The sequence below is a fragment of the Cryptomeria japonica genome, chromosome 5, assembly GCF_030272615.1.
Source record: "Cryptomeria japonica chromosome 5, Sugi_1.0, whole genome shotgun sequence".
NCBI lineage: Eukaryota > Viridiplantae > Streptophyta > Pinopsida > Cupressales > Cupressaceae > Cryptomeria > Cryptomeria japonica.
Window position 1 is genome coordinate 599,201,381 of NC_081409.1, and position 12,151 is coordinate 599,213,531.

At 34.4% G+C, this 12,151-nt stretch overlaps 1 protein-coding gene and 1 pseudogene across 1 annotated transcript; one reads left to right on the forward strand and one right to left on the reverse strand.

Annotated features, from left to right (window-relative positions):
• Positions 1-4,661: 4,661 nt before the first annotated feature.
• LOC131068735 (dihydrolipoyl dehydrogenase, mitochondrial-like) lies at positions 4,662-6,026 on the forward strand (annotated as a pseudogene).
• Positions 6,027-7,107: 1,081 nt separating this feature from the next.
• LOC131068755 (CASP-like protein 4B4) lies at positions 7,108-9,035 on the reverse strand. The gene is made up of 3 exons (XM_058004008.2): positions 8,457-9,035; positions 7,590-7,725; positions 7,108-7,507 (listed from the first exon to the last, which is right to left on the reverse strand). The coding sequence occupies exons 1-3, from the start codon at positions 8,723-8,725 to the stop codon at positions 7,313-7,315; spliced, it is 600 nt and encodes a 199-aa protein (XP_057859991.2). The 5' UTR covers positions 8,726-9,035; the 3' UTR covers positions 7,108-7,312.
• Between the last annotated feature and the right edge of the window lie 3,116 nt (positions 9,036-12,151).

Genomic DNA, 12,151 nt, shown 5'->3' on the forward strand with positions numbered 1-12,151 from the left:
GCGTATGTTCATCACAGAACTGCCGATTTGACCTAGAAGACAAAACCTTGCATTTTTAGACACAAACGCATTTCTAACTCACAAATGCGCCTATAGACTACACAAGCGTGCCTGAACAACGCAAACGCGCTTGTTTGACATAAACGTGCCTACATTATTCATAAACGCGACTTTGGCACACAAACGCCCCTTCAGGATGCAGACGTGCCCGCATTAGACACAAATGCGGTTCCAGACATAGACGCACCTGGCACCGACACAGACGCGCCTGGCAGACACAGACGCGCCTGGCACCGACGCAGACGCGGTTGCACGTTTTTGCACTTTTTTTGTGCCCTATTCCTAAGCGCATTTATTGCTAACTAGCATGCATTAATGACAAAATTGAATGCATCAAAGTACGAGGAGGTTTGGTGGTACTTACCGGCTCTCCTACCTCTGCTGGTCTCTGAAATCGACGAACGCGGTCGAATCTGTGTACGAAAGCCATTGCTGCTGACTGTTGCTGCTCTTTTTCTCGCTCTGCACTGTGATCTCGTGAGGGTGTGGATGACAATGAGGATGTCTTTTTCCCGTGGTCTATCTTATAGCCTACCCTAGCCCTCGCCTTCATTTCCCGAGTCAGTCTTCATTATCCCGTGACTTTGTCACTTTATCCGACCAATCCATTCTAGCCTTTCTTTCTTATCGAGAGATTGTCTGCAATCTTTTCAGACATTTTCATCCAATCTCTCGAGGGGGCATATCATTCCCATTCTGGGGCAACTCTGTATCAGCTCATCTTATCTTCTTTGAAACAACGCGACAAGCCGCATTGTCTCAAAGAGGGGCAAAATGTAGACACCTAAAATTGTCATGTCTAATTAAATAAATATTTTATTTATTTAATTATCTAAGCCTAATTCTTCTATTAATTAAATAAATCTTTATTTATTTAATTAATTCATTTATCCTCTTCTAGCCTTATTTCTCATTTAAATAAATACATTTATTTATTTAAATTATCATTTTCCTAAATTAAATAAATATCTTATTTATTTAATTATCCTACTTCTTCTATTAATTAAATAAATCTTTATTTATTTAATTAATTCATTAGCCTTTTCTACACATGACACATGTCATTCATCTCTTAATTCATACACTACCTACCTCTTTCATTATTTTATTATTTCTTCTACCTACCCTCTAATCTTAGCCGACCTCCTTTTACACCTCTCAATCTTATCCCTCCATTTCATATTGTGTCTTCTATTTAAGGAGATGCCTTCTTCATTATCAAACCCTAATCGTTTTATGCATTCTAATCACACAGCCTAATCAACAATTTGGAGGACTTGACTACACTACGATCCTACTTGCAACCACATTCCGTTCTTTGTTGAGCTCTTGTGCATACAAAATCTGAGAGCAAATATATCAAGCAAGATCAATGGAGATAGGAAGAATGGAGATCAAAACCCTATTGGACATGTGATGGTATAATCTTTGTGATTTTATGTGATTTGCATTGTCTTAGGTAATCTTCATATGTTATGGTGGATCTTTGTTGATTGTTAGGCTAGGGTTTGGTGGTTGAATTCATTTAGCCTTTCAATATTGTTATTATTGTTATCCATTTTCACCATATACAATATGCTCATAGACTTGTATTCACAATACAAAAATATTTCCTTTTACAAATAAACCACATGATTATTTCAACCTTGTGACTAGATGTACATGAATGTTTATGCCCATTGAATATTCCTTCTCACAACTACTCACAAGGGTGAGAACATCATCAATGGATTTTTCCACCCAATCACAAATCTTATATTGCTTTTGTATTGTTCAATTGAATAATTCACGACCCTACTCAAAGAGCCTAGCAAATTGAAACTGACAAGTGTGATGGAATATGTTGTAGCATAATATATCTAACATTTTGTTTGTATTAAAAATACTAACATACTTATCATGATATGACATAGAAAGAAAAATAATCAAATAGTAACCATTACTAATGGTATTCAAGCTTTGGCCAAAGAATCTTTTTGTGTCATATTTGATAGATATATTAACAGTTGAAACCTATTAGGTTTTTTGTTACCCTATATTCAGTACTCATCCAAATTTTGTATTTCCAAAAAGTTAATTAAACATACACATAAGCATATAACTATACATATCTACTTGATAGCTATGCACAATTATGAATAACAATTCGATCACAAATATTCCAAGAAATATTACACACGAATCATTAATTAATGTCAACATGTGTTGATAATGGAGAGCCAACAATTACAAATATTATCAATCTCTAAATAGAGCACATCCCATGATAACCAAGACATAAGAAATTCTAAAACAAAAATAAGATCAGTGCATGATACAATTGGGATCATAACTAAATATTCCTATCACTAGCTTTTACTTATGCACCAATACGTAGAATGAAATGTTAGGGAAGTACCATGATAATGTTACAAGATCAAAAGAGAAAGATCAAAGTTTAAATTCATCATATACAAAGGTTTATTAGAAAACATGTAGAAATTTTGAAAGATGTACGAGTCACAACTTCCTTGATTGACATGCATGAAAAATGTGGAAAATAAAGACGGGGCATGAGAACTGTTTGACAAAATGCCTAAAAGAAATATAAAATAATAGATTTTAATTCTGTAAGATCAAATAGGATTAGTTAAAAAATACTTCAGAACATGTGATTACAGATGTGGAGTGAATGCTTAACTGCAATCTCCATGTTCGTCAAGCATAAAGAATAGAATATTGGAGTTACAACTGTGGTGGGAGACATGCATGAAAAGTCGATAGATAATCAAACCCAGAACATTAAATCACTGTTAAAATGCCTTGAAGGAAAGCAATATTATGGTATGATATCAAACATGCAAAGAGGAAACTATGAAACCAAGTTATACACAAAGATAATAACTAGAGAATGGACTGTGAAGCAATTATTTTGAGAGAAGACCATAGATCCACTTAGATTATCCATATTGGTACAGACATCATGTAATTTGAAAATAAATTACTACCAAGAGTATTAGAAATCTACAAGATAAATCTTCTTTCTGGTTTTGACTTCAGAATTCCAAGAGAACGTGCATGTAAAATAACAATGACTGTGGATCCTTACATGCGAGAATATATTGTCTTGATTTTTCGTAGATGTAGTGTTTCTATGTTTAGTTTTGTTTTTTATTATTATTTATTTTCTCATTAAACTCAATAATTGGTATCAGAGTCAAGGAGAAGTTGTGAGGAAATAAAGCAGAGATGGAAGAAGCAGGTAAGTGGAGAATTTAAAAATTTAGGGAAAAACTTTAGAATGTGGAAGCAATCTTTGCTGGTGCAAAAAGATCTTGCAATAACGTTGGAAGTAAAGGCAAAGAAGCTGACTACGATGTCCAATTAAGAGTGGGAGCAAATGGATAAAAAAGCAGTGGCAACAGTAATGCTTTCCCTCTCCAGCAATGTGTTGTTCAATGTTGCAATAGCTAAGACAACGAAAGGTCTTTGGGATCGCTTATCCAACATGTATGAAGTTAATATTGATGCTATTATTCTAAGCACAGGAGAATCCACAGTAGATTTTTGGGTGCAGGATTTGAGAGCATCATTTCATGCAACTTCTTGTAGGGAGTCTTTCAAAAACCTTCAAAGTGATAATTTTGGTAAGGTTGAGTATATTTTATTGAAATTGAATAATGCATATTTTTTATTGCTATGAGATGTTAGCTATGTCCCTCAACTAAAAAAACAATTTGATTTCAATCGAACAATTACATTCTCAAGGATGCAAAGTCACTTTCAATTACATTCTCAAGGATGTAAAGTCACTTTTGAATCCCATAGATGGAAAGTGATAAAAGGTGCCTTGATAATTTCTAGGAACAACAAATCAGGCACTTTGTATGTGCTAGGGAGTCACACTAAAGTGGGAACCATGAAGACAATTAGGAATAGTGACTCTGAGCTTTGGCACAAGAGGCTCGGTCACATGAGCAAGCAAGGCCTTGGGATTTAGGGATCAACTTCTGGGACTGCAATTGGTGGATTTGGATACGTGTGAACATTTTTTATATGATAAAAAAAGAGGGATTAGCTTCTATACCAAGGAACATAAAACAGAACTTTTGGAGATAATGCATTTGGTTGTCTTTGGTCCCACATAAGCAACTTCAATTGGTAGGTCTAACTTAACTATTTTATTATTTTCTTAAATTATTAGTCAAAAAGTTTGGGTTTATATGTTAAGTTCAAATGTTAAAGTATTTGACAAATTTAAGAACAAATTTAAGAATTTTAAAGCATTTGTTGAAAACCAAACTGAAAAAAAAGAGTTAGTTGTTTGAAAATAGATATTCTATTCCATAGAATTTGATCAGTTTTCTGTGAAAAATGGTATTAAAATTGTTATGTTTCCTCACAAGAAATCAATGTCGTAGAAAGTTTGAACAATTTAAAATTATAGAGAAAGCTGGTAGCTCTCTCATTCCCAGGTTTGGGAAAAGAATTTTGGGCCAAAGTTGTTAACACAGCAGTATATTTATTCAATCAAAGCCCATCATCTCGGTTGCAGTTTGAAGCATAGAGGTAATTTTAATGAAAAAGTGTTCCCAAGTTTGTCAAAACAGGCCAAGACAACTATGGAGCTCCATGATGAATGGAATGAGAAAGATGACAAAGAAAGAATCTGGGCAAGTAATGATCAGCGCAATGTAGAAGATGGACACAGATTAATAGGTCTTACCAATGCAAATGAGGATGAGTGCGAAGGGGAATTTGTAAATGAGTATGATGATGATGAAGAAAATAATGTGGATGATGAAGATGATGACATGGAGGATTATCATGGGATTCCACATCAGCAATTAGAACAGCAGCAGGGTCATCATACTCACCAATCTCTTCACAATGGTTCCTCTCAGATCGAAACGACTTCTTTTGCAGAAGATGGAAGACATTATTACAAGTACAATAGGGGTGGCATGTATGCAAAGAGTTCAATGAGAAAGCAAGTGTTGATCTTGAGGACAAATTTGAATACCCAACCGAAGAAATGGTTAAAACAGGGGATTATAAAGTGGGTAAAATGAAAATTGACTAGTGAAAGAAGTCTTGGATAAGGACAAGGATGTTGAAAAATGTGCCGATCACACCCAAGGGCCTAGGAAAAGGTGGGTCATAGAAGAGAAATTTTTTGGCTTCCATGGGTGCATATGGGGAGTCTTCTACCTTTGCATATTTGGAGGTTATTTGTATTTACGCAAGGCTCCTGACAAAAAAAAATTTCAATAGGATACTTGTCGCAAGATAGAGGCTGTGGCTGGTCTGACAAAAGGAATTGAAGGCCTTTTCAAGAAGAACAAGGTCACTTATGTTCAAGGTGCTGGGAAGATCGTATCTGGAAGTGAAGTGTCAGGGGATCCTTTAGATAGAGAAATTTGAAAATCTTTGCAGAGGACATTAGAGTAATAGAAAATGAAATTTATGCTGACTGGTGCTGATGCTTTCGGACCATGTGTCAAGCTAACACTAGAGCCAACTTTGAGAGGGAAGCAGACAACTCTTGAGGCAGATGTAGTTCTTGTTTTCGCTGGTAGATGACCTTATACAAAAGAGTCTTAGACTAGAAGAGCTTGGGGTGAAGCTTGATAAAATGGGACTAGTGGAAATTGATGATCATTTCAGGACAAATTTTCTGGAATTATGCTATCGGTGATGTGATTCCAGGCCCCATGCTTGCACAGAAGGCAGCGGAAGATGGTGTAGCTTGTGTGGAGCTAATTACTGGAGAACCGGGACATGTGGACTATGACACTATGCCTGGAATTGTTTACACACGTCCAGGGGTAGCATCGGTAGGGAAGAAAGAAGAGCAGGTTAAGGTACTCAACATTTCCTACGCTGTTGGGAAATTCCCCTTTGTCGCAAATAGCAGGGCAAGAACTGTTGATGATGTTAATATTGACATTGGGAGGAGAAAGATGAATATGAAATACTCAGCTTAAATTTTTTGGAGAAGCTGAAGTCTCGCATAGCTTCTTTATGTTGAGTTATAATATGACATCATAAGTGGAAAAGTAGAGAACATAATTCAAAGGTGTATAGATTGGATTTATAGTGGAAAATGAAGTTTAATAGTTGTCTTTCTTTTCTGCTTTTCTTTTCCTCTTCGTATTTAAAGAGTTAAACATTTGTATAAATTGATGAATGTAGGCTATGTATGTTGTATAACAGCTAATAAAAGATATTACCCTGCTTTTAGATAGATTTAATTTTGAAATTTATTATTATTTTATCTACTCTAAACTCAACATAAATAAGCTAACCTCCCCACCTTCTTTCTTCCTCCCATCTCTATCACTTCCAAATCAAATCAAAACAATAACAATAAGAATGAAATTCACCCCAAAATCTTACTTGATGCCTTTTCAGCATGATTGGAGCCTTCCCCATATGCATCTCTTCTGCTTCTTAAATTTCCCTTCTACTGATAACATGCAAAATAATAATTACCTCTGCTCACCATAATGGACCATTTTTAGCCTCTCCATGTAATGGTGCCATGATGATTTCTCCATACTCCCTCTCCAACACGGCAACCAAGAATGGTAATAAATTGGTTTAATAATGCACGACCTAACTTCAACAAATTTAGATTAAATAAATGAATTTTGTTTCAAGTATCTTTATATTTTATATTTAAAATAAAAAAAATATTTGAATGTTTAAACTGTTATAATAAATTATAATTTAAATAAATAAATAATAAAAACACCTCTGTTATATGACTTGTCTATCAGCCATAGATTTTAAAAGAGTAAAAGATATATCAACATATTAAAATAAAATATTATAAATTTCTTAACAAATTTATATTTGATTATTCTGATAATCAAATATAAATAATACCTATATAATTATTCGGAAAAAGAAATTTCTGATCATGACCTCATGAAACAGACTTCCATATGAAACAGACTTCCATATACATAGCAATTTCCACTTCGAAGTTTTTATAAAAAATTGAAGTGTACTCCTTAACTTTTGAATCCAAACTTACTGGTGAACGCATGTACATAAACAGTGTTGACTTAAAAACCGATTTTGTTTCCACTAAAATCAAATCCAACTCTTCCCAATTTGACGCCTTCTTGAAGTGTCATTTTATTTTCATAAAGACATAATCGAATAACCAATTACATACTTCACGATTCGCTGGACTCAGCCCAAAATCATTTTTACATTTATCCCCAAATTTACAACCGTAAAATTGGGAACGCATAGCTTGCCCCTAAAACCAGGAGATTCGTTTGGCGAGGGTAAGAGCGGAGACAATGGAAGAAGCTGCCAGCACCGCAAAGGTCATGAAACTCATGGTCACCGAAGCAGCTGCCATGTCTGTGAACTTTGTATCTCCATTGTTCCGCAGGTTATTTGTCATCGAAGCCGCCGACGATGAAGAAGACATCACTAAGTACGCCAATGTCTGCACAATTCTTCAATTTCATCATAATTTCACCTCAAATAACAAACAGTGGATTTTGTTGTTCTGGCTTTTTTAAACTCACCTGATCGCCGATGAAATCCACGGAGGACAAAATCGTTTTATGAAACAAATTATATCCCCACACTGCATCGTAAACCCCTCTGCCTAGCTGGGCCGCCAAGTAGACAAATGCTATCACGGCGATGGCCAGACAATACCTGTTGTAGATTCAAGCCGCTTTTTCTCAATATCTCAGTAGCAAACTTATAAATCACTATTTAACTTGACTGCATTTTTATCAATACAGGGATATTTTTGGTAAGAATTGTGTAAATGTTCTTGTAGTTTTAAGAAATCGTTTTTAATTATAAATTATGAAATGTCTGAAATTCTTCCAATCGCTTATATAATTGCTAATCTCAGAAGCGAACTTACATAGCACTATTAAATCTGACTGAATTTCTTTTTATAATATTTTTGATAATTATATGATTTTTCTTTTAAATGATAAATTAGGAAATTTGAAACTTTCCAATCATTTACACAATTGCTATCTCAAAATCTCAGAAGCAAACTTACAGAGCACAATTTAATTTGGACTGAATTTCTATTAATAGAAAAAGATTTTGATAATAATTGGGTAAATATTCCTGTAATTCTAAGCATTTTGTTCTTTTAATGATAAATGTCTGAAACTCTTTTAATCATTTATACAATTGCTTTCTCAAAATCTCAGAAACAAACTTACAGAGCACTATTTAATTTGACTGAAATTCTATAAATAGAATTTTTTTTGGTAACAATTATGTAAATATTCTTGTAATTTTAAGAATTATGTTCTTTTAATGATAAATGACAAATATTTCTGAGACATACAAGTTATTCTGAGAAATGCTTGCACTTAATTATATAATTGTGAAAATTTCTTTAATTTCTATCGAAGATCTACCTGTATTCTTCATAATCATCGAAATTTTGCCCTGCTTTGTTCTGGTTATTGGCGGCCATGATGACAAAGGAGAGAAAGGAAGAAAGAAGCCCTGCAGATCTGAGCACAAGATTGGCCAGGCGCATCCGATTCTCTCTTTGCTGCCTCTGGACGGTGATAGACGTCTGAAGCTCTGTCTGTGGAGCTCCGCCTGCGGTGGCGTAATTAGAGAACTCCAGACCATCTGGACGCTCCAGAGGCGCCGAAGGCGACGGCGTCCTGCTCGCCATTGCCCGCCGATTTCTCCCAAAACTTGTTCAGATTTCTTGATCTGTAAGCAGGAGCTTCAAAAGATGTCCGCAAGAGGTAATTGAACACAGATTTCAGGGTAGATTTGTTGACCTGATGGCCAAACGCCCGTTGGCTTCGAATGGTCTAGAAAATGACCTGGATATGATCTGGTGCAATGCCGTAGAATCCAGGAAAGCCAACACACACATTATACTTTTCTTTTCAACCAATTCCTTTACTGGATTTTAAAAAGATATAAATTCTACTTAAATCCAATAAATGGTGCGTGGACAGTTTCATATTATGGGTAAGTAGTTATCCACAATTTCCACAATTTTCCACAGACTTGATGGCCATATGAGTATATTCTGAATTTTTTTTAATAAAATATAACTAAAATCCTCGAAAGCCAACACCCACTATACTTTTCTATTCGACCTACTCCTGTACTGAATTTTAAAAACATATAAATTCTACTTAAATCCGATAAATGGGGCGTGGACAGTTTCATATTATGGGATAAGTAGTTAGCCACAATTTTCCACAGCATTTCAGACCACTGAATTTGATGCCCGAATGACTGTATTTTGAATTTTTTTTTTAAATATAGCTAAAATTTTGAGAAAGTTGTATTTTATAATAGATTAGTTTATTTTTAATTTATAAAAAATTATACACTTATTATGAGATATATATCTATTACTACTTATATAAAAAAAATCATCTGAAAGGCAACTTCCAACTAGAACTGTAAATATTTTCTTGACAGGCATGCCTGGCCGTCAAATTTAGGATACTAATTTACAGTCATTAGTTTAAAAACGTGTTGACCACGATAAGGAGTCAAACGCATTAGAAGATAAATAGCGGGGAGAGAGAATTTTACCCGTCCTACCTAACATTGAAATTGTCGTGATCATTTTTATCCGGAGAAACTTCGGCACTATTATTATATTGAAAGCAGACAAATCATAATTTTTAAATTTACTTAGGTTAATAAATTATTTAAATAATTAATCTAGCTATAAATTTAAATTAAATTTAGTGGACTATTGAATAATGTTGGAAAATGTAAATAAATTAATGATAAATAAATAAAAAAGAGAAGTTAAATTAATATTAAGAATGACGATGATTTTTTTTTGTTAGAGATTGTATTTTTGTAGTTTGTTGAGCATTAGATTATTCTTAGTCCTTATATATGTAATTTTGAATTTTGTTGGTGTTCTTGAACTTATAAATGTTTATTTTAGATGTATTATTTGGTTTCTTTAAAAATGCACTCATATGTAATAATATAAGACACAATGGTGCTCAAAAGTTTCATTAGAACTTGTTGTGTTAAGAAGGGAAGCCAACTAGCTTCTTACCTCAAATCTTAGTCAAGCCCCTTGTTTGATTCAATGAATGTACAAATTCATAAACATACTACAAAGAATAGAAAATGGTAATGTAAATATGAGATATATGCCCTTAGAGGATGTGCAATTAGGGTTAGGTTAGGACTGTGACATGCTACTGAATTCATTAAGAAATCATAAGGAAAAAACTTTTCAATTTGACAAAAAGAATTGCCAACTTTACATAAATCAAAATGTTTAAAATTTTCTAATTTGAATCAAGAGATAAAATGTTATCAAAGCATCAATTAAATGAGAATTGTGTAAACAAATAGATTTCTTACACTTTTTATCTAACGTAAATTATTATGCGATAAATTAAAGAGAAGGGTTGGAGTTTATTGATGTTTTGCTTTCCAATTCAGAATCTCATACAAGCCTTGACTTATTCTATAGGAGGGAGAGCATCATCAAGGTTCTTTACCTCCAACCATAGATTTGGCGGTCCCTCACACACCTTCCTTATGGAAGTGGCCCTACTCTTCACGAGGGTGCAAACATAGCTCTAGGTCTCATTGCCAATTCAGATATTTTGGATCAATTTTGAATTTTTAATGAATTTTTTTTATGGTTATTCATAAAAAATTAATTTTGAGAGCAAATTAGCAATTTTTTTGGATTTTCTTACATTTCTGGAAATGTCTTGAAATTATACAGTTGGTCTGTTCTTTATGTATTTAATTATGATGCAAAATAACTCATGGAAAATCAAATCTTTGAATTTGTCAAAAAACGTATTGTCGAAGGCCCCTATTTCACAAAGTCATTTGGGATTTCTAAAAAATTACCTAACTTGTGTGCTTGCAGGAGGGGTATTATTTCAAAACTACTAACAAGTTTGGTGTAGGACCTTTGGCAAAGATTTGATTTTAAAACTGCTTGTTTTGTCTTCTTTAGTTTAGCAAACACTTCCATTGGTGCTTTAAAATGAATAAGTGTCTTTTATGTCTTGAGCACTAGGCTCTTTTTGTGTTTCCTTTTAGACGACATGCCTCCCAAGTAGTCCATAATGCCAAGTGAGAGGGAACGACCCAAGTGGTAACAAACTAAAGTCAAGCTCTTCCAAGCCACAATAAATAAATGTGTTTGTGAAAAAAGTTGCAAGCAACGGGTGATGATTAGTTCATACCGATGGCATGTCTCCCCATAAACCCTATAGAGTGCAACCTCTATAGACTGGGAGCGTTCCTTAATGGAGCGTACATCGCCGCATGTATGGCCACTCGAATGAATGCCCTTACTAGACACCTTTTGTGTTAGAAGCCAAAAACCTTCTAGTTGTTGGTGTAGGTGGTCGAACCTCTAAAGCGGATCACATTCTTACAGTTCTTAGTAGAGATACAAATTTTGCCACAGGGTTTTTTCATGGTGATTGGTGCTTGGCTTCCCCGGAGAAGTGAGTGTCGTGGAGGGGAGCCAGTGTGATCAATCACCTAAGTATCTGCTCTAAATTGTGTAGCTCGAGGTAACCCCCCACGTGAGATTCAACAACTATTGTCTCAGCCAGCCCTAGGATTTGTGCTTGCATGATCAAAACACTCAAACATTTTCAAACAAAACAAAGAAATATTGTCTATCATGTTTTCAAGTGTATGCAAAAACATTTCACATCACACTTCACATTTGGGAACATTTTTGGATTCCTTGGACAAGACACGTTCAAACATGGAGTCTTCACTGTTATTGTGTCCTCTTGCCACAAAAAGAGTCAAAACATTGAGATTTGGTCACATTCAACAACTTCACAATTGGACAGAATTGCAAAACATTTTCGAAATCATGTCTGGGTTTGTTAAAACTGTGTTTGCGCTCACAGTTGAAATATTACAAGAAAACTCTTGAGAACAATAAGGACTTAAGTTTTCGGATCTAAAGAGATTCTAAGGTTGCTTCCTATAGGGCTTCATTCTTCAGTCAACTTGTCTTGGTCACACATAGTCAATCATTTTCCTTCACTTGCATTATCCTCATACATATCTTCCAAATTTGAGTCAAAAGGTTACTTTGCTTGTCCTCATCAAACTT

Coding starts and splice junctions, on each gene's coding strand:
- LOC131068755 (XM_058004008.2), bottom strand. CDS start 8,725: ATGGCGAGCAGGACGCCGTCGCCTTCGGCGCCTCTGGAGCGTCCAGAT. Junction 7,726..8,456: donor GATGATTATGAAGAATACAG/GTAGATCTTCGA, acceptor AATCTACAACAG/GTATTGTCTGGCCATCGCCG. Junction 7,508..7,589: donor TGGATTTCATCGGCGATCAG/GTGAGTTTAAAA, acceptor AGAATTGTGCAG/ACATTGGCGTACTTAGTGAT.